The sequence below is a fragment of the Gasterosteus aculeatus genome, chromosome 13 (assembly GCF_964276395.1).
Source record: "Gasterosteus aculeatus chromosome 13, fGasAcu3.hap1.1, whole genome shotgun sequence".
NCBI lineage: Eukaryota > Metazoa > Chordata > Actinopteri > Perciformes > Gasterosteidae > Gasterosteus > Gasterosteus aculeatus.
Window position 1 is genome coordinate 14,573,499 of NC_135701.1, and position 24,356 is coordinate 14,597,854.

The 24,356-nt window shown below is 45.2% G+C and overlaps 3 protein-coding genes across 5 annotated transcripts in view; 1 reads left to right on the forward strand and 2 right to left on the reverse strand.

The window, feature by feature from the left end:
* The window catches only part of LOC120830770 (tetratricopeptide repeat protein 28), a 140,449-nt gene extending 133,910 nt beyond the window's left edge, over positions 1-6,539 (reverse strand). For both annotated transcript variants that reach the window (XM_040195666.2, XM_040195665.2), the window contains exons 1-2: positions 6,249-6,539; positions 3,673-3,972 (exon numbers count right to left, since the gene is read on the reverse strand). In XM_040195666.2, the coding sequence (XP_040051600.1) occupies positions 3,673-3,972; positions 6,249-6,278 (330 nt within the window). In that variant the 5' untranslated portion in view covers positions 6,279-6,539. The remainder of the gene's footprint in view (positions 1-3,672; positions 3,973-6,248) is intronic.
* A 3,161-nt stretch (positions 6,540-9,700) lies between these two features.
* On the forward strand, positions 9,701-12,245 carry LOC120830334 (L-serine dehydratase/L-threonine deaminase). Its single transcript, XM_040194900.2, has 8 exons — positions 9,701-9,834; positions 9,928-10,084; positions 10,225-10,264; positions 10,347-10,486; positions 10,658-10,749; positions 11,214-11,441; positions 11,522-11,646; positions 11,742-12,245. The coding sequence occupies exons 2-8, from the start codon at positions 9,932-9,934 to the stop codon at positions 11,933-11,935; spliced, it is 972 nt and encodes a 323-aa protein (XP_040050834.2). The 5' UTR covers positions 9,701-9,834; positions 9,928-9,931; the 3' UTR covers positions 11,936-12,245.
* Positions 12,246-13,842: 1,597 nt separating this feature from the next.
* Positions 13,843-24,356, reverse strand: part of hectd4 (HECT domain E3 ubiquitin protein ligase 4) — a 33,418-nt gene continuing 22,904 nt past the window's right edge. For both annotated transcript variants that reach the window (XM_078086851.1, XM_040194898.2), the window contains exons 54-76: positions 24,207-24,343; positions 23,630-23,790; positions 23,364-23,545; positions 23,084-23,289; positions 22,861-22,991; positions 22,553-22,758; positions 22,274-22,453; positions 20,614-22,007; positions 20,318-20,525; positions 20,009-20,232; positions 19,728-19,873; positions 19,541-19,644; positions 19,272-19,395; positions 18,900-19,090; positions 18,552-18,698; positions 18,295-18,414; positions 18,028-18,183; positions 17,811-17,914; positions 17,294-17,515; positions 17,049-17,215; positions 16,660-16,855; positions 16,347-16,569; positions 13,843-15,912 (exon numbers count right to left, since the gene is read on the reverse strand). In XM_078086851.1, coding sequence (XP_077942977.1) covers positions 15,776-15,912; positions 16,347-16,569; positions 16,660-16,855; positions 17,049-17,215; positions 17,294-17,515; positions 17,811-17,914; positions 18,028-18,183; positions 18,295-18,414; positions 18,552-18,698; positions 18,900-19,090; positions 19,272-19,395; positions 19,541-19,644; positions 19,728-19,873; positions 20,009-20,232; positions 20,318-20,525; positions 20,614-22,007; positions 22,274-22,453; positions 22,553-22,758; positions 22,861-22,991; positions 23,084-23,289; positions 23,364-23,545; positions 23,630-23,790; positions 24,207-24,343 — 5,066 coding nt within the window. In that variant the 3' untranslated portion in view covers positions 13,843-15,775. The remainder of the gene's footprint in view (positions 15,913-16,346; positions 16,570-16,659; positions 16,856-17,048; positions 17,216-17,293; positions 17,516-17,810; positions 17,915-18,027; positions 18,184-18,294; positions 18,415-18,551; positions 18,699-18,899; positions 19,091-19,271; positions 19,396-19,540; positions 19,645-19,727; positions 19,874-20,008; positions 20,233-20,317; positions 20,526-20,613; positions 22,008-22,273; positions 22,454-22,552; positions 22,759-22,860; positions 22,992-23,083; positions 23,290-23,363; positions 23,546-23,629; positions 23,791-24,206; positions 24,344-24,356) is intronic.

Consider the following 24,356-nt stretch of genomic DNA (forward strand, 5'->3'; position numbering starts at 1 on the left):
TTCAACAGGACGGGCGCCTGTAGCTTAAAGTCAACGCAAACAAAACTATGGCGTAAACACAGCAGATTTTGAGTTGGCGACGGCGGCACGTGCGCGTCTTTTGATTGGAAGAGAGATCAATGTGCGCACAGATATGCTCACAAGCCTTTAACAACCAAAACGCTTCCAACACATCAATACATTTTTCCTCTATCCAGCAATATTTGTTGGGAATGTATTTGTGCCCCATTTTTCACTGCAAGCCAAAGATTTGCAAGATTTGAGAACGCTACTTGTTGAGCAACTTTCTCTGCACTATTAAGACACTCTGCCCTCTACCAGTATTCTCATGACCATCTATAGTCATGCATAATTTAAAACGGTTTATTACTAACTACTTGTGGATATGCACGTTCAAATCAAATCCTACTAATCATAAAGATGCATTAAGAGATATTCTAAATTACCATTGACATCTAGAGTACCAGGCAAAAGTCTGAACACATTTCCTCATTCCTCACTGTTAGACATAGATATTAAGATTTTTTTATTTAGTATTATATAGTATTTCAATTTAGTTTTACTATTTTCATTTTTAGGTTAGGTTAGGTCTTGGTGGGAGTCATAGGTTTTCACTAGCAGATTGAATTAAATCCAGAACTGCACAGGAAAGACAGAAAACAAGACATTTCTCTACGTTGCGGAGAGCGTTAATTAAAAAAAAAAAAAACGTTGACAAACAAGTTTTCTCCAGCTTACAGGTTATCAGTCCTTTATTCAGCATGTTTTCCGTTCTTTATTCATCACGTATCAACATAAAAGCACAAGTCACAGAGGTGCTATCAAATTAATATTTCAGATGGTGCAAATGAAAGCAAGAAGAAAGGAGCTATAACCAGCCTCCATGTGAGATCAAAAGCCAGTTCTTAGTTCCTCACACACGCGGAGATCAGGTGAGAGCTGGTTTAACGGATTGTCATACCAACAGGGGAGCATTACACCCCATTGGGTTTTTCATCCTTATGAAAAGCAGAGCGCCGCCGAGGCAACGGATGAGCTCCTCGAACCGCACAATTATTTCCCTTATTTTTCCACATAGTGCATTGCAAAAGCCAGTGTCATAACCCATCACTGCAGAAACAGAAGCTCCGTGCCACACCGGGGTGTCAGCATCCGTTCCTACATAATTACTAGATATTCTGCCGCTGTAATTAAAGTCACCTTTCAGCGCTGCACATAGCGTGACCTTTTCCGATGCAAACACTCAAGGCACCTCTTCTAGGTTGTAAATGGACATTTTTATGTTGGCGAAATAGAAAAACAGTCTATTGAAGGGAGTAGACACCTGAAAAATGTTTCTACCATCATTATGAGAAGGTGTCCCAGCAACAACACTTGAGGTGACAAAACCCACTTGACAGGCACAATTCTAGCCTACTGTCAGAAGATATGCAAATGATAGCGATAGTTCCCCCGGACACTGCAGCGACGGTGGTTTGTAGGTTTCCTGGGAGCCCTCCTGTCAGCGTGCACGGAGGAGAAGGGGAATGATAGCAGAAGGGGCTGTTTGTTTAACATGTCACTGGAACAGCCATGTTGAGAGGGAGGAACCAGATGGAGCAGCAGAACAGACAGGGAATCCATCTAGAGGGTGTTGTCCTCTCAGTCACGCCTAAAAAAACACCACTTGCGGTGCCACACGGAATCACAAAACACTCCCTCGGAATAAAAGCCAAAATCCTTTCAATCCCCCACCGACGGCCACCAAAAGATGTTTGCTAAAGTTTCATAGTTGCTGTTCCTTTTGTACCGCAAAATGATTCGCGAAAAAGCGGCTTGATCAAACACGTATATTGTCGTGGTTTTCTTTCCAGACAGACTCTCAGAGACTAGATGTGAACAGACACGCACGCGTCTACGAAATGACACCCTATTTTGTTCTCATTTAAGCTTTTTGATGTTCAGTAAAAGGGGTGAGGGACAAAGAGCCTCAAGCCGCCGCGGGTCATTAAACCACACATTTTCTTTCTTCTTTCAGAATGTGTTTTCTGGCACTTACAGCAGGCAACGCTGACAGATTAGATAAGGGCTTCCTTCACAGGCTGGCGGCGGGCTTCAGGAGGGCGGGCTGCTCGCCGGTGCTCGGGGCAGCAAAACCGTCACCGCTTTTGACGGGCCAATCCAGAAGGGCGGTCACAGCGAGGTCTGATTGATGATGTTACGCACGCGCGCGCGTGGGATCCGAGTTCCAGCACACTTCTGTGATTTAATCCCTGATCCTTCATCAAACATCTAGGCGTAGCAGCCGGACTGTAAACCGCTAGATCGCTCTTCCTGAGCGTCAAGACCACCATTACCAATCAATCCTTTGAGGCAGCACCAACATAATACAGGAGTCGTAATAATTTTCTTTTTTGATGCGTCAGATTCTTTTTAGAAATGGAAAAAAAAATGTATGACCTTGATCTCCATCTGTACATTAATCAGGTAGTAAGATTTTCTCCATTGTGGCTGGATTGTAAGAACCTTTCTAAATCTGACAGCCATGATAAACATTTCCTTCAACCCATAGAATTTAAAATAACCATATTGGAAATGGAATTTCCTGAATGCTTTTTTTGTCCTGCACCGACTACACACTTTTACCACCCTTCCTGTTTGACAAGACTGTCCCCTAGTGGTGACTCAAGCAACGGATTTTAAAATATGAACAGGCATCCCTCTATATAACTGTCAACACCACAGACATATTAATCCCTTTGTCTCACTCTGCAAGGTAAAACACAAGGGTCAGGCTGAGCATCGGCATCAAGGCTGCTAACAGAAACATCAGCAGGAGAGTCAAAGCCGTCAGGCTGTAAATCCAAGAATAAGCAGAGCTACACAGCCTAGATTAAGCCAACCATCCCCCAGCCGGAGCACAAAGATGCTCATTGTACTTGAATAGTATATAAAAGAGGAGAATGATTTTAGCAGGGATTTTCAACAATATAATTTATCTACAGAGGGTTATGAAATCTAACCCGAATAAAGGAGTTGCAAATACTAAGACGCTCCAGAGAAGGAAGTCACATGGAGGGGAGACTATAGTCGTGGTAGTCGTCATAGCAAAGGACATGAAACAAGCTCTGCACGGAGAAGCCTCTAAAAACAGATGGACAGCAACTGTTTATTCATAACAATAATATGAAGAGCTACATTAAACACGGGTGCTAGAAAGAGCAGTTGTGTGACAGTCTGCGCAGCAAGCACACAACGATCTCTGTGTGATTAAAACGTTTGTTGTCACCGCAATGCCACATTTGACAGGCGAGGGAACCTACCTGAGGGTCTGAAGATGCACAACCTTAGATCAAAGAAGAACTCGCCGCTGATGCATCATTGGTTAAGACAAATTACCATCGATAGCACTCTACCACATTATCATCAATCTCTCTATTGAAAGAGAAAAGTATCTCTCCACACTAAATCATAAAATCAATGCGTTTCCATCACGGAGAGGAATTGGTCTCGCAGTGATCTGTGGCTGAGTAATGTGAAATCTATAACATCTACGGCCTGGACAGGATCAAAGACAAGACCCCACAAAACTTTGTGGTGATCAGCAGCCAACGCGGAGCGAGCGCGTGAGTGGAACGGGAAAGAAAACCGAGGGAGTAACACAACATTGGCATGCCGAGATGGAACACTCACCTTGGGCCACTTGGGATTGAGCTCACAGGCCTTTTCGGCGTCGTCCAGTGCCGCCTGGTGTTGCCCCAGTTTGAGGCGCGCCGCTGATCGGTTGCTGTACAGGATGCAGTTCTGTGGGTCAGCTTGCAAGGCACTCGTGTACAAACGAACGGCCGCCTGAAAGTCCCCCCGCTGACACGCCTCGTTGCTCTGCTGCACTTTCTCCATGAACTCGGCTTTGCTGAGGCCGTAGCCGCCTCCTTGGTCTCCAGAAACGCATCGCGTCGGTCGGCCCGCTGTCCGAGAACCAAACATGGAAAACTGGGGAAGTGGACAGAGTGGGAAAGCTAGAGTTAGCCCAACGAGGATGCTCTCCATCAATACCCAACTGAATGTGCTGTCGTTAAAATGGTAAAGAACATCTTATGTGTTGCCATTAAAAAAGGAGGTCTCGCCAGATTAACTCATCTTCTCACATTGTGATAAAATCATATGCTTTAGATAATTGTGCATGCTGTCACTTAACTAATTTAACCAACTTGTACCCTTCCCTGTTTTAAGAAAGAACGCCAATGTGCGCTGTTAAAAACAATATATAAATAAGAAAACGGAGATGATCCATATATTTGGCCTTGCATTTTGCGATGGAAATTTTATAAACAGCTACTTTGATTTAGCTCAAATCCGATTATAGTGCAGATAAACAGCCTGAGAAGGACAGCTCGCAAGTCCCCCAGGAAATAATAGTGTTAATTTGAATCATATTACAATAATAATGTGAACATTAGGAATGATTAATTAATTAATTAGCTTTTGTGGTATATTGTGACATAAAATCAGAAAACAGGTGTCCAAAATAATCCATATTGTGCAAGCAAAGCTTTTATCGGAGTAACATTTTTTTTTTTTTTTTTCCAAAGAGGACTCTTGTGAGAGATTGATATTTTTTCTCTCTGCCTTTCGACCTCTGAAAGACCTGCACACATCTGTGAAGCACATGTAATGTAACTTCTTGCACTCACATTCAAAAAGTCTATTCAATGATCTCACCGATGTCTATAAAGAGCAGATCCAACCAGGCTGGAGTCTGTAGCACGTGACGTTTTATCTTCCACAATGTGAGTTTGAAATAAAGCCCATATCTAATATGACGTTCAGAGCCTTTCACTTGTTATTCTTCTATACCGCTGTTTGGATACACGACAACCGGAGTAATAGAAGCATCTTCATCGTGCTGATGCATCTCCAGCCACAAGATAATACGATAAGCTCAGATAAGCCGATGACCTCAGAGCGAGGCCATCGGCTTAAATGAGGGATCAAATCGATCGTTTCCAATCGCCCGTGAACAAAATTGGCAGCCACGCGATTTGATCGCATCGCTGTAGCTGCTGCATCCAACCAACCAACACGTTGACAAAGTCAACAAGTGTCGCATCCGTTTAACATGATCGGTTTGCTGCGTATTACACACTAACACTAACACGGCTTTTAGAAGGCCAGCTTCGATTCCAACTGCTTACCACCACACCTCCTCAGAGAGAATTCTGGGACAGGGCAGGCATGGTAATTACTTCCAGAGGCCCGGGGAGTAGATGTAGCATATATGAAGGCTTTGGGGATCAAGTCGATTCGGAATCAAGTCGCATCTGCGGCACCAACCGGTTTCTTTCTTTCACCTCTTTGAACTTCATCATCCCTGAATTATAACCAATGAATAACATCCTCCATCACGGGACAACATGGAAGGAAGTTACTTCCTGCTTTACCTCTAAAAGACGATTCTGCAACTGTGGATCGGTAAATCTTTGCAGCAACAGGCAGACTAGTTTGTGTGTGTGAGTGTTTATGACAGCACTTTCACACATGCTTGGGTTGAAGATATTCTCTAAAAACGTACGTTGTTCTAAATGTTCTCTTTTAGGGCCGCAGGGGCCTGTCGGTCCCCCCTCTCTGGTTAGAAGGGTACAGAGAGGGGATCTGTTCGGAGAGGGTTTGCAGGCTGGTTCACTCTGCTGGATGCGGGCAGGAAGGGTGGAGAGTGAGAGCGATAATGAGAACCTACACCACCAATACGGAGGACACCCCACCGCCCAAATCACAAGGGAGGGAAGAGACTGACTCACCTCCTCCCACGCAAATATAGCTGCAACGCACGTATCTACAGTGAGGTCGGGTAATTAGATTTACTCATGGCCAAACGTGCGCGCGCACACACACACACACACATTTTTTAACGGCCCCTGCGCTTTTAGCGTTCATGCAAAAGTACAAAGTCAGCGTGGTTTAGTCAATTGAGTAATGCGCACGACCTTTTGTTGACATTTTAAATCACATGTATGTCGGTTATTGCTCTTGGTCCCCCCGTGCAGCACATCGCAGTGTGCAGGACTGGAAAATCGATACAAGTCTCTCTTTTTTTTTTTTTTCGAGGTTTTCACAGTAATGGTAATTTGGCATTTCCTGCGCAGGACGCGAGGTGAAAAAGAGACTTTCGGCTGAAGCGAAACAATTCCATCAACGAAACCTAAGCGTCCGCTCGCGTGAGGATACGAAGTTGTTGTTGTTGTTTGTTGTTTGTCGTTTAACGCGTTTACCTTTTCTTCCCGAGTCGCTTGCTTCTCCATCCTGTCTGTCGGCTCCTCGGCTCCTCGCGTCTCATCCCCTCGCGCTCCTTCTGCACATTTATAATCCGCCGTTTGCGCGACACGCGGCGTTCAAGAAAGAAGTGTCGACAAACTGCGGGAGCAGACACACAAAGACTGCGCTGTGCGGCGTTCAGGAGGAACTTTTCTCAAGGAAAGTGCGCCATGTTGTCAAATCTTTTCCTTTTTTTTTCTTGTCTTTTTTTTTTTTTTTCCCCGTTGTTGCCATAGCGGATTTGTGAGTGCGGGCCGAGAAGGAGGCATGGAGGTCTGTAGGAGGCTGAGTCAGGGAAAAAAAACCAAAAAAGGAAGGACTGACTCAATAATACACCATTATGTTTTTGACTTTTCTCTTTTTGACCATTTCTAAATGGAATTCAGCGCCAAGTGTAGCTGACTTCTGTTCTTCGGCGTCCACAGAGGCGACAAGAGGCCACAGCACGACGCGTCGTTCAGCACACCTGAGTTAATTGATGCTGCGTTCAAGGCACATTGTTCAACTATAAACCGCTAAATTTACAGTTCCCGCCTTGAATATCGATGCAATTCTGTATGATGGTTTTTATCCTATATTTATAAAACGTAAAGTCATGGTCAAGGAGTACAATGGCGTGGTTTTGAAGAGACACTGAGTCATGATTCATTGCAGGGCTTTTACTTTAACTTTTTCAAAATGTTAACTAAGACTTCCTTTACCATTAGCGGATTTAACAAAATACATGCACAATAGGGCGTTACTCATGACATTTTAGAATATCTTATGCATAATAAATCGTTCTCCTACGCAATTCTCCAAGGTTAAACATTAAAATAAAGCTATCAGGATTCAAATGATTCCCCAATAAACTGCAAAACTATTATACGCTTCAACAAACTTGAGCAACTGGGAGAAAAACTGACAACCTACAAGTACTTCTAAAGAACACATACTGTATTTAATCATAGCTGTTTACAACTGTGATAGTCACAGGAATCAAACATACAGTAAATAGTGAACTGACGAAAAGCAGAACACTAAATTAACACATAAGCTCTTGCGATGTCGTACAACTAAATACTATATTTCAAATCCAGCTCAATCTTGTGGATGCAACGGAAGTCAGTAAGCTTACTGTTACATTTATTCAACAAATGGATATATTTGCATTCATATTTAACAGATTCCATCATTTATGGTCTTGTTTGAATCGCTGTGAAGGAGTCCTTTAATGAAATGTTTGTTTGCCTCATCCGCTCCTCGGTGACTCAGAAAGGAACCTCCTTCTCCTTCACACTTCGTGGCCTCATGGCATTACAAATATGCCTCCAAACGATGGACAGGCAGCTGCTGGTGTTATAACTGCTTCTGGATCAGCTTAGGAGGAACCAGCTGTCAGCCATGGTGCAGCTAGTCCAGCTGAGGACAAGCTGGCCACTGACGGGTCACCTGTGAATGTTCCACCTGTGAAAGAAGAAGAGCCAGTTGAAGAGACTGCAGAGTTGTTTGGCTGGACAATACGGTTCTGGATTAAACCCAATCCTAAATTTACTTTAGAGATGAGACCATGTTTGTTTGCACAACTCAATAACAAAGATGTTTTATTTGAACCTTTTTTAACTAAGACACTGTTGACAAGGAAAATAAACAATTGGGAGCCTCTTCACTGCCCGACCGTGCAGGTAATAAGCAAAAAGTATTTTTAACAAAAACCATATGAGGCAGACCAGTGCAACAGGCCGTCTGATGAGAAATGAAGTATTTGCAGCTCTGCTCCAGTAGATGGCGCAAAAATCCTTTTGCCTTGATGTGCTGTCATGGAAGTTAAATGATGTGGGCTGTGACCAGGCGAAATGTCTGCTGTGAAAAATAATTATAGTTTTTTTTAAATCACACATACCATGAATTACAGAAAAGAACAATTTGAAAAACTTGATTTCTAAAGAACTGTAAAAAAAAACAAATAGGATAACTGTTACATATTTGGTGTTAAAAGTGTTAAATGATTCCTCCCAGGTGAAAATTGATTTAAATAAAGTTGGAACTTTAAAATTTTTGGAATACGAAAGGCTTTGAACTCTTAGTGCAATGTTTAGAATTATGCAATGGAATTTATGCAAAATATAATTACAATTACGTGTAAAAAGCTTTTGTGTTTCCTCTGATTTTTCAACGCATTGGTGGCAAAGAAAAAAACACCTTCAGAAACTTGTCTTGTTTTTATTTAAATATTTCTTGCTGACTGGGCTATTTGGCACACACCAAGTAATTCTGGTATAAAAAATGTCTGCGCAGAAAAGGGCAAAGATCAAACCCATTTTTAGCAAAGAAGAATTTACGATCGTGACCACTGACCCACTGTGCTGCTGTCCTCTCTCAAGACCATCGGTCTTTAATGTGAGAGTTACTTACACGCAAGCTCAATACTTGAAGAAATTTGATAACGGTCAACTAAATTGCAGGTTATTTAGAATGTCCTTTATATGGTCATATTATAATATATATTCATTTTATGCAAAATATCTCTCACACTCATATTTGCTCTTTTATATTCAAGGCCAGTAAAACCAAAGTCGAGGCAGCTTATTCGCTTAAGTTGTAGGTCAACTGACATTTGACCTTGTTTGACAGTCTGACCCACATGCTGTGGCAGAAGAAGCACTGCTATGTAAAGTCTCTAAAAGTCAAGAAAAAGTTGTGTTTACAACATAAAATTAGCCAACATGTATTGCCAACAGTTTGTTTATAGAATATCAAAATTATTTATTTTGAACAATTTTACTTTCTACCAAGTAACTTAAAACAGCTGACACCTATGAATGTAATGGATTACAAATGTATGCACTACAACAATTTGAAAAAGCGTAACATGTAAATAGGTTCGGTTCCCTACAAATAGATGACATTTGTAACCTAAAATTCCCTTTTAGTCGCCCACTTAAATTTGATTTATTTTTGTATGTATTTGAAGACGTTGCCCTGCTGATAAACCTGACATTGACCCCGTGTATCGCCCTGTCATCCCGACGCAGCAGACCGCAGCACACCGGATCGTTCAGGTTTGAACCGTCCACACGGGGGCTGCTTTTGGTACTCGGAGTTCATCTGAGCCGAAATAGTCGCGACTCTTTAGGTAATGCGGGCAGCGCGCGAGAGTCCTTTAGAGGGGACCGGGACAGGCAGAGGACACGAGAAGGTGAAATGAATGATGTCATTTTGAGTCCGATTAAAGTATGTCTTCTTTTTCTTTTCTTTTTGCTGTGTCAGCAGAATGTGGATTTTTGTTTTTCATTCAGTGCATTTTGCATCCAGATGCTCACACATCTCAGCTTTTTACATTGGAGGGTAAAACCGCAGTTGTCAAAATAAGTTTTCTTCATCCTCGGCGTGCGCTCCTCTTCGTCCCTGGGAGGGTCCGCCTCATGCCTCGCGCTGATTGGTCGGAAAGTGGGCCTCCTTTGCCAAGCCCACAGCTCGATTGGGTATATAGAAGGATGCCCGTGTAAAGTTACCAAGAAAGTTTGGGGATCAGCTTGCCATCTTTCCATCCATCAGAGACTGGTAAATTGAAGCAAATCGAATATTATCTTTGTACTTTATTTATTCATTTTTTGGCCTCTTGCGAAACCACTTGTCTGCTGCTCTGTTCAACAGTGAGATGAAAAGCCAGCCGCCGCTTCACGTGGCCACGCCAGTGAGGCAGAGCCTTCCCCTGACTAAAGTAGCTGGGACCCCTGTTTACCTCAAGTTGGACTCATCCCAGCCTACAGGATCCTTTAAGATCCGGGGCATTGGACACCTCTGCAAAACGGTGAGTAATTCTCCTGTGCAAGATAGTGTGGATGAGATGCTGAGCAAGGACCCATATGAGCCGGTATGGACCTGTTGGACCTGCTTTGATGGCGTGTTGGTACCCTTTGTGACTGCGATGTTGGCTTTTTTCCCTCTCAGCGGGCTGAGCAAGGATGTGAGCGGTTTGTCTGCTGTTCAGGTAACTAACTAAACTACTGTTTGAGTTGTCTTTGCCCGTGTCGACGTGATTTGGTTTGGCAATCGTTTTTTGCTCTCAACAGGAGGAAACGCTGGCATGGCGGCGGCCTACTCGGCCCGTCAGCTCGGGGTGCCTGCGACCATCGTAGTTCCAAGTGTTACTCCAAACCCAACGGTGGAGAGGCTGAGGGACGAAGGCGCCACTGTGATCATCCACGGCAAGGTGGGTCCACGTTGTGACTTGCTTACTACGATCCTTACATCAACCACGAGCATGTGTAGACACATGTTTTGTTGGATTGTGGTTTAACTGTGCGCGTATTGCATTTGGAACAGGCTGAGAATACAAAATGATTTCATCGGAGGAAATTAAGTCGCGGCTTGTCTCTTTCAGGCTCTGAATGAAAGCATTGAATACGGGCAGCAGCTGGTGGCAAACAACCCCAGCTGGATATTCATCTCCCCCTTTGATGATCCCCTCATCTGGTGAGACCCTCTCTGTGTGTCTGTCCTTCAGGGATCGTGACATAACGCAATTAACTATATGCACTGTGCAGAATTTCCCGCATAGTAATACATCTGACATGAGGAGATAAGAGACAAAGACGTGATGGGACCGATTCTTCTCTACGAATGAAATTGTTTTAGGATGTGCAACTTACTGATAGTGCCGCTTATCATGTGGTGTCATTCATGCTGGGTTGCAGACGCTGGATGAGGTGTTGTGTAAGATGCATGGTATCTTATCACAGTCCTAACTTTGAGGAACTGTCAGATAAATCAGGTACGCACAGGCTGTTCATCATTGACACTAGTATTGATATGACCAGGGTTTCAAAGCAGATCAATTATTAAAGACAAGGAACAAAATCAAACTGTTTCCTTCTTCACACTGAGCGTGTATTAAATGTTACGCAACTGACCGAGTGGGGTTGTGTCTGTGTGTGCAGGGAGGGCCACACCTCCCTGGTGAAGGAGCTCGAGCGAGACCTGAAGGAGAAGCCGGGAGCGATAGTGTTGTCGGTCGGGGGCGGGGGCCTGCTGAACGGAGTGGTGGAGGGGCTGCGTCGCGCCGACTGGGCTGACGTGCCCATTGTAGCCATGGAAACCATGGGAGCACACAGCCTCAACGCAGCGGTGAAAGCCGGGAAGCTGGTCACTTTGCCTGAAATCACCAGGTACGATATTACTCGTGCAAATGCAAAATAAATGTCCTCACACGGTTTGTCGCGCTAACACTTTCCTTTTTGCTCTCCAGTGTTGCAACCACACTGGGCCTGACGAGGGTGTCTGCACAGACCTTTAAACTGCTGGACGAGCACACAGTGTTTTCAGAAGTAGTCACAGACCAGGAGGCCGTGAAAGCGGTGGAGCGCTTCGTAGGTGAGTGCCGTCTCCCGCCCTGAACGGATGCACCGGCAGAGCTGAGCAGCAGTCGGCTGTGAGACTGAACCCTCCCGTATCTCCGCTCTCTGCAGACGATGAGAAGGTCCTGGTGGAGCCCGCCTGCGGCGCCGCCCTGGCAGCCGTGTACAGCAGCATTATCAAAAGGCTGCAGGACGACGGCAAGCTGGCACGGAAACTGGGCCCCGTGGTCATTGTGGTCTGCGGCGGCAACAACATCAGCATGGAGCAGCTCTGGAGGCTGAAAAAACAGCTGGGTCTCATCTGACGTGGCCGACGACCTCGGGTTCGTCCCGACCTTTCCCTCATTCCTCCGTCAGCTGGTGTCAATCCATGAAGCCCGGTATTCTATGTGCTCCATAGACCAAATCATTCCGTACTGTGGGACTATTCTGAGCAGCGAGACAAATGTGAGGCTGCGAGATGTGTGATGCTGCTCGCGGTAGAGGTAGTTTTTGCCTAGAGAAACCTCGGTCAGAAGAACAAATTTAAGGTGCATTTGTATTTAGTTTGCGTGTGTGTTGTTCTTCTTTTGTACATTAAATTGTGTTTTCAAAGTAATAAATTATATTTCTAAATCTTGTCCATAAAGAATATTTGTCATGCCTTTACAAATGTCTTTTTCCTGACTGCAGATGCTTTGTAAAATGCACATTTAACCGTCTTCACAACAATGCAAACCTCAAATGGACTTTTTAAAAACGTGCCTTTGATTTGTACACCGTTTTCATAGTTAAACTAAATGATAAGTAAGGGAGGCCTTAGCTCTTTGCACACATATTGTCTTGGTGTATATAAAGCGTTACAAATATCACGTCCTATAGTTAGATAAAAGACAATGCCTGTAAAGAAATCCAAAACTAACATTGAAATCCTTAAAAACCATGCAATAAGCAGTGTGTAGTCCTGTGTAGCGTCTTGGTCACAATTTAAACAAATCTAAGAGATTGAACTCAAGATTGTTTTTTTACCTAACATAAGATAACAAACACTTTTGGCCCATTTGTTTATATCATGTCCAAGAATCCTTTATCAATTAGGCTGTAATTGACATTGTAAGTCTCTGGTGACTGGACATATCAAGTGTGTTTAATGAACAGTTTGTCCTCCAAATAGATTCTGGAAATCCTCAGAAACAGCACTCTTCAAAACACGCATCTGATGGAAGATTCTGGAACTACTTCAGCATACAAAATGTATAAACTGTTTGTCTAAATGTTGTAGACAGTACCGGTCAAGCTGCTCCACCAGCTTGAAGACAGATGTGGTTACCGGGTCAGTCCCATATTGTCTCACCACAGCAGACATCTCCACACCTTTTAACTGCACTGAGTCTCAGCGTTAAATTGATGGGATGTGGCATTTTTCCTTAGCTACAGTACATTGGTGGGACTATCATTAAAAAGGCTGGTGGGCCCTTTTGTGAGGGACAGTCGATTGGTTATTTTGAAACCAACAAGTCAACATGGGGAGAGACATTCCCAGAATCCCTCTTGGGTGACCTGGTAGACTTCGTGTTACAACTACACATTTTGCATCCAAATAATAAGACAACTAAAAACATAGTTGCAGGGGACACACCAGTGGCTCTTTGCTAATAGCTCAGCTGAAGAGCTATACACACAGGACATATCGCCTATAAACTGAGCATGCAGTGGAAATATTGGACCCATTAGTTGGGAAATCTTTTGCATTGCGTCCAGATCTGCGGATGGTCCCCTTTGGAATAGCTGTGTGGCCAGTGTGAGTCGGTGGGGAGCATGACTGGAGATCCAGCTGGAACTGGCCTGGACCAGCACTCGCTGCTTTGAAAAGGTGTCTGATGACACAACCAGAGCTGGTTGCAAGGGGTCCTTACATAAGAAGGCATGTCCTTTAGGAGACAAAGCGCGTGTACAGTCATCATTCATCATGACCAACAGTCATTGTCCATGCACTCACGTAAGCGGCCATGTCCGCTACACCGTGTCAACACTGTTCAGCCAAGTATGTAAATGAACCATTCGGGGGAGGATTGAGCTGTAGAAAACATCCATTCATGACGTTCATGTTGTTGTTGTTGTTGTTGTTGTCCGAGCAATTCCTTTCAAGAAAATTGACTAAAATAAGCATGAAAATGTATTGGGTCAGTATATAAAAATACATAAAAGTGGAAAAAAAAATAAGACTGCGTAAATGAAGACATTTTTTTATTGTGACACAGAAATCTCAAATGCCATCTGATTCTTTACATCTGTATAATCCATTTTAGATATGTTACGTTTCTGATGAGCAGAGGTAAGACAGTAAAAGTTAAGTTAATGCAACCATAAATAATTGTAATAAATACCAAGTAAATGTACAGCACATCTTAATGGCAACACCTCTTTGTATGGATATGTCCTTTTATAACCTGACCGCCCGGAGGAGGAGGAAGTAGAGAAGAGAGCGTCCCGTTAGCAGCGGAATATCAGCCTTTAAAAATAACCAAACAAACCAAACAAAATCTTGCAAGCAATTCAACAATCCAAAATGCGCAAAATGTTTTTCAGTTCTATCCAAGTAAAACGGTGGTTTCACTCAAACAAGAAAACATGTTTCACCATGAGTAGAAGAAATTGAATCCATCTGAGATTACAGACAAAAGGTGATAAGATTACTGGTTGTTCCAAAATTCATAAAAAATAACACAACAAACTGGATATCCAACAGACATTGCCTAGTTTGCTCAATTTAGAATATTTTCTTAGAGTAGTGCAAACCAAAAATACAAATTATATGGTGAAGTGAATTAGCAATTAATAAGAAATGCCATGAACACAATGTCAATTTACATTTTTTTCCCCCCGAATTTAAATTTTTACACAGAAAAATATTTGGTTACGGGTAAAATGAAAAAAGAAAAAAATCAAACAGCAAAACCTTGTTCTTCTTTAAAAAAAAAGAAATGAAAGAGCAATCCTCAGGATAACCCACCGCCCCTCCCCCAGCGTGTGTGTGTCAATGACGGTGTGTGTTGGGGAGCGAGGGGGGGCGTTGTTGCACATTCAGTAGCAGTAGCACACAAACCATGTGGGAGAGCAGCTCATGACATTCTCATCTCCTTCACATTTTCCCCAAAGCGACACAGGATTTCGGGAGAACCTGAAACGGAGGCATAGCACAGCCCGCAGGCCTCTCCTACGTCCGATCTGCCTGAACTAACGTGCCACCAAAGCTACTCGAAAAATCAAAGAGCAATTTCATAAACTAAGATTAATATAACTTTTTACACAACTTAAATAACCTCTCTTCAGAGACTTTGATAAAATGTATTTAGTTTATATAGGCATACGTTAATTTGTCCATTAGCAGTTCATATTGTTCTTATTCATTTTTAAACAGGCAGTAAACTACATTATATCCTGTACAGCACTTGTTCACATCTTGTGCTTGACGCTGTCAAAAATAGGCAGCATCCCACATTTCCTGTTCTCTCTCAGTAGCCGTACCTGCGTCTCAAACGTCAGATAATTCCATGGAATTCATAAGTTCCCCTTCACACAAAACCAGCATCCCCCTCTGGAGAGAGACTCCGACCGCAAAGACCCACAGAGGGGAGACAGAGGGAGGCAGCTCGGTTAAGCATTCAGAGAGATACAGATTATTTGTTGCTTTCACAGCAATGCAAAGTTCCTGCAACTGATAATTAAAACTGTGCTTTCAATACTAAAAAGTCATCAGGCGGAGGATTTGGCATCAAATTTGCAACCGTAAAGTGCTGATCTGAAGTCATCCTATTTAGCTGTTAAATTCACAGAACTTGACTGAAACGCGTTAAACCCTCTGTCAAAGGTAGGGAAGAGAAAGGCCAAAGAAACAAAAAGCGTGTCACAGTTGTTTCACTTCAATGCCATCCTCAAACTCAGTGCAACCAGAAGATCTTCACATTATCCTCCCTGAATTCTTCACAAAAATGAGTCACGCGTATCATGAAATGTAGTATGTGCGTGAACTTAGGGGGGGAAAAAAGCAGAAAGAAACATGCAAAGCTTTAATAGCCACCCAAAATAAAGTAAAATGAAATGTGCGATGTGGTTGGAGCAGCAGAGCATAAAGAGCTGTATGAGCCTCGGATCCTCAAGTCTTCCTAACCGCTGAGAGGGTCCTCGCGGTAGTGGATGGCGTATCGCAGTTTCTCAAGCATCACATCCAGAGATGTGTACTGGGGCAGTTTCACCATGAACATACAGGTCTCCACGCGAATGTAGCGCGAGTCTGGCTGACCTGGAGGGAAGAGGAACAGGAAGGTGCATTACAACAATATCAACAACTACATCTCTTGCACAAGGAGTCTTGTTATGTATGTGGAGTTTTGCATGAACCCGCGAGAGGACTAATGAGTTGCGTTGGGAGATTATATGCTTGTCTGGGAGATTTGGGTGTTTACGCATCTTATCTTTAATGAATGTAAATAGACGGTTTGTTTTATCCTGATTTTATCCTGATTTACAGATCACAATTCTGTGAAAGTGAGTTCATCAGAAACAGTGTGCCGTTCCACATGAAAAAGCTTCAAAATGATATTATACGGTTAAATTAAAAACACTAAAAACACAGGAGACCAAGTACAGTCTGTGCTTTGATAAATCAGTCGTTTCTGCACTATGAAGAACAGCAGATAGCGGCGCTCGTGTCTATGAAACCTTGTTTGCAATTACCTGCCGCTCCATCAGGAGGGGCAATCTTCATGGGGTAAGGGGGAACATGGGCGGTGTCCGGCCCCCCGTCCTTGCAGGGGCAGGTGAACGGTATTCGCTCCTGGTTGCACGCAAACTTAATGAACTTGCAAAGCTCTTCTTGAGTGAACATCTCCAAGGCGATCCAGAAGAACTCGATGTGCTGGTCGGTCTCCATCAGACCAACCTGGTACATGGTGTGAGCCTATAGAGAGAGCAGGGCATGCTGTCATTACCTTGAATTAATGCGAACCTATGAAAAAATAAGGTGCTAAACAGGCACTTTCACACAAACCTTGAGGAACTCCAGGTTGATGTAAGGCAAGCCGCAGGTGCGCAGCTCCATCTCCAGGGGACTGAGCATGGTGAGCAGCTGCAGGGGAATGATTGAACCGAGCCCGGCACGCACCGCCGTCATACACTCTTTGTTCTGCAGCTCCCTCAGACGGAGACTCCGCACCGCCCGCGCGTACATATCCTTATTCTCCCAGCTTGACACACACACACACACACACACACACACACACACACACACACACACACACACACACACACACACACACACACGCACACACACACACACGCACACGCACACACACACGCACACACACACACACGCACGAAGAGGACTATTATTAGTTCAGTCTTATTGATAACTGTGGTTTTGAGCAAAGCTTCCAGTACCTGACGGGGAGGCTGCGACCCCCCTGACAAAGCTCCACCTCGTCACCGATCATAGTGACGTAGGTGAAAGTGCAGCAGGGCCGGCTGGGAGAGTCGGGGCTTTCTCCCGAATGGTGTAGGGAGGAGATCTCAGCACACAGGGCCTCCAGCTCAGTCTCATCACTCGTCTGCGGGGTCAGAAAACCAAAGACCCGTTAAGGTCAGGTAATAATGGTATTAGCTGAGAACCTTTTCTGGTCCCTTACATTTTCAAACTTCTTGACGTAGTTGTAGGTCAGCACATCTGCTTCCTGCAGGTCCTGATCCGGGTCGAGTGACTCGCCCACCAGACCCTTCCAAAAGGAGCTCAGTAGGTCCAGAGGAAGTGGCACATCAGCACGGATGGCTATGCCAAGAAGCTGACCGAAGAAGTGCAACAACTGTTCTTCTGCATAGCTGATAGGGCACGGCGTCAGGATGTACTTCCCCTGAGAACACCGACAAACAACAAAAAGGAAAATTACGTCACCTTTGATTAACTTTCTTGTGCTGCTTGTGATTCCCCCATCCCAGATATGACTCCTGAAAAACCTGCACTCTTGAGATAATAATTAACAGAGCACTTCGTTATTGCACTAAAATCCCACCACAGTTTGCTGCTAATGGTCTCAAACTCAAAACATTTCATAGTTAGTTTTCAATCCAGACAAGGACATATTGTACACGCACAAGAGTATATTAAAAGGACATGTTGAAAACATGTCAGATCCGGACAAACCGTACCTTGTTGCGGTTGGCTGCAGCACTCGGGCAGAGCAGCAGCAGAGAAAGAGCAGAACTCTGTAACTCCTTACACACCTGCCACAGGAAATGCCTGAAGGAGCCACCTGGAAAGACAGATTCATCAAAGCTATAGTGAGGTCTGCAACCAAAGTATGACTGCAGGGTAGTTCATACAACAACAAATAAAAGAAAAAAAACATCAAGTAGAAATTCTAACTTGTGCCGTGAACTTCCTCTCCAGTGAAGCGGATGTTAAATGCATAGGTTGGGTCTCCTCCGCTGGCCAGTTTCACACAAAGCTGGGACGATGGCACGCATGAAAGCTGGCGTGCCGCCTGGCATAAATATGTGTTCTCAGACGATCGGATTTCCCCTACAGAGCAGATGCCAGAGAAGTTGAATGAACGTTCGAAAAGATCCAGTACAAGGGATGTGAAATGGGGGACAATAGACATGGGGAAAAATGTAAAAAGCGGATGCATACCCCCCACGATCTCCAGAGGGTCCAGTGTAATCTCCGGGGCGGCGTGGTCCGCTGTCCGCTGTACTGTAGCATTCAGCACTCTGTTCATTACAGTGACCTTGGTGTCGTAGAAGATGAGACCTGTCACCGGTGGAGATAGCGGGCAGTGAGGGAAACAATACAGATTTTAACAAGGCAAGTTTCCTACATAGGTAAAAAAACACTTGCACAGTTACACCAACTTGGCCCTTTATGCCTCCTTGACCTGCTGTGCTCACCTTTGGCCTCGCATAACAGCGCTGCGATGCTGTTTTGATAGGTAAGGGTCTGTCTCAGCTCCACTAGCGGCAGGAAGAAACTCTCCAGGGTGTTGTTGAGGGACTGAAGAAGAGCAAAGCGTAGCCGCATGCTCTCCACAGGTACATCTGAAAACACACAAAAGTGGAATGTACTAAATGACACAAGTGGCACTTACAGGATGTAGCGAGTTTGCATGTGTAACACTATAGTTGACAGTGTATACATTGGATTTGATGAAAAATACTACTGGAAGAGGAGGAGAACTACAACGAAAAGAGCAGTGATGTTTGTTTCATCCAGTACCAAACTGTCACAAATATACTTACTGAGCAGACTGGCCACACGAGGATCGGCAGTATCACCGGGGTCCAGGTAGACTTCATGCGGGTGCAGCCTGGCTGGTGTGATGGCCAGGTGACGACAAAGCCTGTTGATGTACTGGACCATCGCCACGTCCATCTCCAAGCCCCACTTCCTGCAGGCCTTCTGGGCGTGACGAGTGTCTATACAGGTGCACCTGGTACAGGGGACAACTGCACTTAGCGATTCATCAAAGATGAGCAGGGGTTTGGATGCAAGTGTGCTTCTTTGAAGAGGGAACATTTTGTAACACCACAACATGTTTGATTCCCGGACAGCTCGTTTAAGTGACAGTGAGTTACAGCGTTGTGAGGGCTGGTTATTGGGGGAAGTCTCACCTTTCAAAGTGGAGGTCATAACCACAAGCCAAAATTGCCCTCCAGACGCTACGGATGTCCTGCTTGGCACGGTCAACAGCAAACTTATGGAAGCCTTCCAGTGTCAGGTACTTCTCCTCTGGAACTGAAGCAGACAAAGCACGATGTGAGGTAACTTGGTTTCAATAGAGTATATCAGAAGAGATTACCTGTGATTTCTAGTTAAGACAGAAAGAGCAGAAATCTTTAAATCTGGGTGTGTTGCCAAAGCGTGTGTCATTACTGCCAACCTTCAGCTTTCTTAGCAGGAGATTTTTCCACATCCTTCTCATCGGGTTTGGATTTTTCTGGAGATTTTGGCTTCAGGACGGTCTTCTTTTCACTCAGAGCAGTCCTGACAGATACATTTAATCAGTAATCATTATCGTGTCAAAGTGTAACCGGTCCCAAACATGTGCTGGAAAACATATTAGTTACCTGACACTGTGGAGCACAGACTTCTCCTTGGTGGGAGGTTTGGTGATGGGCCTCTTGGTGCTCACTACCTTGCCTTGGTGCTGTTCTTTTCCTGCTTTGCTGTATTTGTTCTTATTAGGCTTCGTTGTGCCGTACTTTCTAAGAATCTGGTACAACAAAACAAATATACGGACACACATGAAAGTACAGGACGTATTGTTTAACAATTATTATTTGTACCTCAGATGGTGGCAGGGGAGAGATTTTAAATATTGCACTTCAAAAATACTATGGTACTATACCTGGGTAAGCTGGTCCTCAAGCACTTTCTTCGGATGTCTAATGTTGGTGAAGAAAGTATGCAGTAGGTTTCCAGGCGTCTGAGCATTGATCTGCTCCTTGCTGAGGTAAATGTCGGACACTTTCACTGGCTTGGCAGGTGTGAGGCTGAGCATTTGCTCCGAGTGCACGCAGCTCTTAAACACATCAGTGAGGACATCTCGTGCTCCGGGTACAAGCTTGTCACCTTGAAACATAGAGATTGATTATTAAATAGTTGTTTGATTCTGGCAGAGCGAATGTCACATACTGTGGGGTTTTCAAACACAAACCTCTGACCGACTTGTCCAGGAAGTAGTCTTCAAGGGCAGAGCTTCCCTGTGTGTCAAACAGACTTTGGTTAACACTGGAGGCCGTGAGGATCTCTTCATTGGTCAACTCCATTAGTTCCTCTTCCCCTTCTAGGCTGGACAAGCCAATCAGGTCACTGCTGTTGAATAGACTGGCACGGATTTTTTCCACTTTTGCCCGAGAACGAACCTGTGGTTAACGAAAGAAACATAAGCGTGTTTCAACATCTCAAAATCTAGCAACTTAGATCAATAATGATAATAATTAATCGACCCACCTCAATGACAGCGTAACCCTTGATGGGCCGAGCCATGACCGCATTGCTCTCAAGGGAGGTGACAGTATGCAAGGAGCCCCCGTCTGACATAGAAGGGGTTTCTGCGCTGTCGAGTGGCTCTCCCAGGCTGCCCAGACTCCCCAGGCTTCCCGTGCTACACAACGAGGTGTCTAGACTCTCCTGACTAGAGACAGTCTGTGGGTCTTGGGGGCCCTGCTGGGGGTATGAAACAGCCGAAGCTGCAGCAGCAGTGGCGAGAGGTGGAACAGCTAACAGCTCCTGATCGACAGAAAGTTCACTGGCGGTGCGGGACACTCCCTGAGAGGAGCTGCAGATGGAAGTCTGGCTGGTGGAAGCAGAGGCGCTGACGCTCATGGCCGGAGTCACACTGCTCGAACTGTCGGGACTCTCGGGACCGCCGTTGTTGGGGAAGGGTCGCTCGGGTTCAGGGCCCGCTTTGCCATCCTGAGGGCTGGAAACACCGGCTTTGGGCTTCTTGGGCTCCTCTTCCTGCAGAGGAATGAAGACTTCATCCTTGAAGAGACCTCCGTGCGCGTTGCATGCCCTGCGGATAGCATTTCGAACCACGGCCTCCTCCAGGTGCGTGGGGATACCTGAGAGCACCAGCAGGCGACTGTGGGCCGTTGGGCCCACCAGGGCTTGGCAGGCGTCTGTCACTGCGTCACTGGTCACGCTTAAGCCCTGCGGGTCTTTATTAGCGAGATGTCGAAGGATCATCAGGAGAGTGAGGCAGCGGTGGAACCACAGCATGTCCTCGGGTTTACTGCCCGCCATGTTCAGCAGGGCGCTGTCGCTCTCCGACAACCGCGCACCTCCACTTCCCCGTTTCCCGGAGACTACTGCCGCCACCGCAGCCGCCGCTCTCTCGCGCTTCATCTTCACCTTCTTACGTTTGGATAGCAGACTGGGGCTCTGTGGCGTCTGGCCCGGGGACGATGATGAGGACGATGAAGAGTCACTGAGGTTAGGGGCGCTGGTGGAGGACAGGGCCCCCACTGAAGAGCCACCAACATTAAGGGGAAGCGTCACCTCTGCCACAGCCAGACACACCTCCATCAGAGCGTGGAAGTAGGTGGAAAACCGACTCTGCTCCGCCCCGAGAGCCAGTGCAACACCTCCAGACGAAGACCCGCCAGCTCCGGGTCCCCCAGCTGTCCATCCCTGAGTCTCCCGGTCGTAAAGCTTTCGAAGTTCTGTCTGCAGGGCCATGAGCACAGCGAGGCAGGGGTTAAGCAGCAGAGCGATGGAGCTGGAAAGACCAGCAGGGCTCTTTCGCTGCTCCAGATGGTGGATTTTCCGCAAAAGCTCAGCTAGCAAGTGGAAGATGAGTTCTTTTATGCAGGGAGCAAGGTCGGTTGTCCAAAGCAAACCACCTAAAATATTGAGAACAGTCACAAGGAAAACACTGAAAGTTGTTGCCATCTATAATTGGGTTTGGTATGATTTGTCTTGCAAGCTATGATTCTAAATTGATGGACTAGGTTCTTTCTGAATAGATTGCAGTTTTGAAAATATGATTGAGTTACATAATTTCCAGCAGTAAAAAAAAATAACCAGGTACCAGGTACAAATTTTCAAATAGAGTTTTGAAAAGTAAGGCTTGTTGTAAAAGTGTTGTGATAGCTGATGGTCAACTCACCTAACAGCTCTACCACCTGCAGCAGCACAGACGATGGCACAGTGTCCAGCTCGTCCTCTGATCGGTCATTGCCTTCGCCCAGCTTCCAAGTCAACAGCTGTTCAGCGAATGCCACGGCCAGAGGAAACTCAAGTGGCAAGGAGTGCAACACCAACACAGCACCCGGGGGAGGTGACACCCCTAAAATGAATACAATGGGATATTTAATCTTGTAACAGATCCTTTTATTTTTCTGTTGATGCAGCCTGTAAGAATTATAATTGGGTTTCAGACACTCACCCAGTTTGATGTGAACTTTATCAGTAGGTATGATAACAGAGGGGTATTGGTTGGTGGTGGGAGGGGGGGTAAGGCCTGTGTTGGTAGGTGAGGCATCAAGTGGATAGCACACCGCCTCCATCAGATTGAGCTGGCCATTCCTACGCACTTTGTGACCCAGGCCATACACCATGACTCGGGCCCACGGGGCCTTGTAAAGGCTGGAGCTAATGTTGTGGAAAAAACGGGAAATCATTTAAAACACTTAATGGATGTAAACCTGCATCAATTATGAATTGCAGGAGTTGAACACTACTGGAGGAACTTACTCTTTGCGGCAGCCGAGCTGGCTCTCCTTGCACGATACGATCACAAATGCAGCTCCTGGAAAGCTGACATCCATGCTTATCTTTGACTCTGTCACAGGAAACTCCTCAGAAGTGAACTGCTCTGGTGCATTCTGTCAAAATACAGTTATATGAAAAGAGCATCTTTAAGACTTGGTATGCGGAGGCAAGTTTATTAAATCAGGCACTGATCGGCGCTCCTCACCTGTAGAAAGCAGCAGATTTGTTTTGTAAGCTCCAGCAAGCTTTCCTCTCCTTGATGCAAGGCACGGGTGATGGCCACTGTCAGCCACTCGCGGATCGGCTGACCATTGCCCTGGTAGAATAGCTCTGAGGGAGAGCAGCTTTGGCCCTGGAGGTTGTGAAGCATCGACTGGGCCAGTAGGATAGAACTGGAACTAATTGTGCCATCTGCAGGCAGAAACAAATAGGAGCAATTGGACATGAAACATTGATACATTAATTCCTAAGAAAGATATACTCACCAGGGAGGGGTGGAGCCAGCAGCTGATTGGACAGCAGCTGCAGGTGCTCTAGGGTGATGTCGCGTATAGCAGGTATGTGGAAGAGACGAGTGAAGGTGTGGGGATTCTTCGGGGCGAAGATGTTGAGCAAGGCCATGCGGCAGTATAACCGAGCCAACGCACTCTCACAGCGAAGCAGTTCCCTGCAGAAAATCAGCAGCGAGACGTTATTAGGAGCGCTGGTGCAGGATGATATTGTGCTTCCTCAAATTAAGTTTATATGTTACCTATGAATTTGAATGTTGCTACTGTCTAGTGACACTAAGCCATTAGCTGCAGTTCGTCGAGATCCAGCAGGCGGCCGCTCCAGCATCTCAATGGGGTACCAGTACCTCACTAGAACCCCCTCACTGCGCAGGTAGGTCTCCACCTGTACTAGCTCATTCACCTGGACAAGTTAAAAGGGATGAGTAAATATATTTGGGTTTTTGTACTAATCGATTTTGTGTAGGACATGTGTCTGCAGGCGTAGATTTGCTGTAATTCTCATCTACAGGAGACGGGGTGGGAATCACGTGAAGTGGAATGGAAGGTTGGTATCTATTGAAAAGGTTGATTATATGGTTTGTACAAGGCAAGGCAAACAAATATTTAAATGGCATATTTGACAACAGCGGAACTGGACAACGGATATTTATAATATGTGTTGTAATTATGGATTTAAAAAGAGGATTGCAAATGCATCTTATAATGGTGTGAGGAATGGGCCAAGAATTGGTTTGACACATTTATACGCAAACCAGTTTTTATGAATTAATTTCCAATAATTTCCAAAACAATGAAGCGTAGAGTATTTGTACTTACAGAGTCCACATCGAGCACTACTCCATGCAAACCAAAGGTCTTGAGCATCCCCCGAATGGCAAACTTGGGCAGGGCTGTTCCCCCAGTAGTGCTGTTGGTATTGTTACTGTCCGGATAGCGAATGACCACGGTCAAGCCTGCATTGAATAA

Coding starts and splice junctions, on each gene's coding strand:
- LOC120830334 (XM_040194900.2), top strand. CDS start 9,932: ATGAAAAGCCAGCCGCCGCTTCACGTGGCCACGCCAGTGAGGCAGAGC. Junction 10,750..11,213: donor TTTGATGATCCCCTCATCTG/GTGAGACCCTCT, acceptor CTGTGTGTGCAG/GGAGGGCCACACCTCCCTGG. Junction 11,647..11,741: donor AGCGGTGGAGCGCTTCGTAG/GTGAGTGCCGTC, acceptor CGCTCTCTGCAG/ACGATGAGAAGGTCCTGGTG.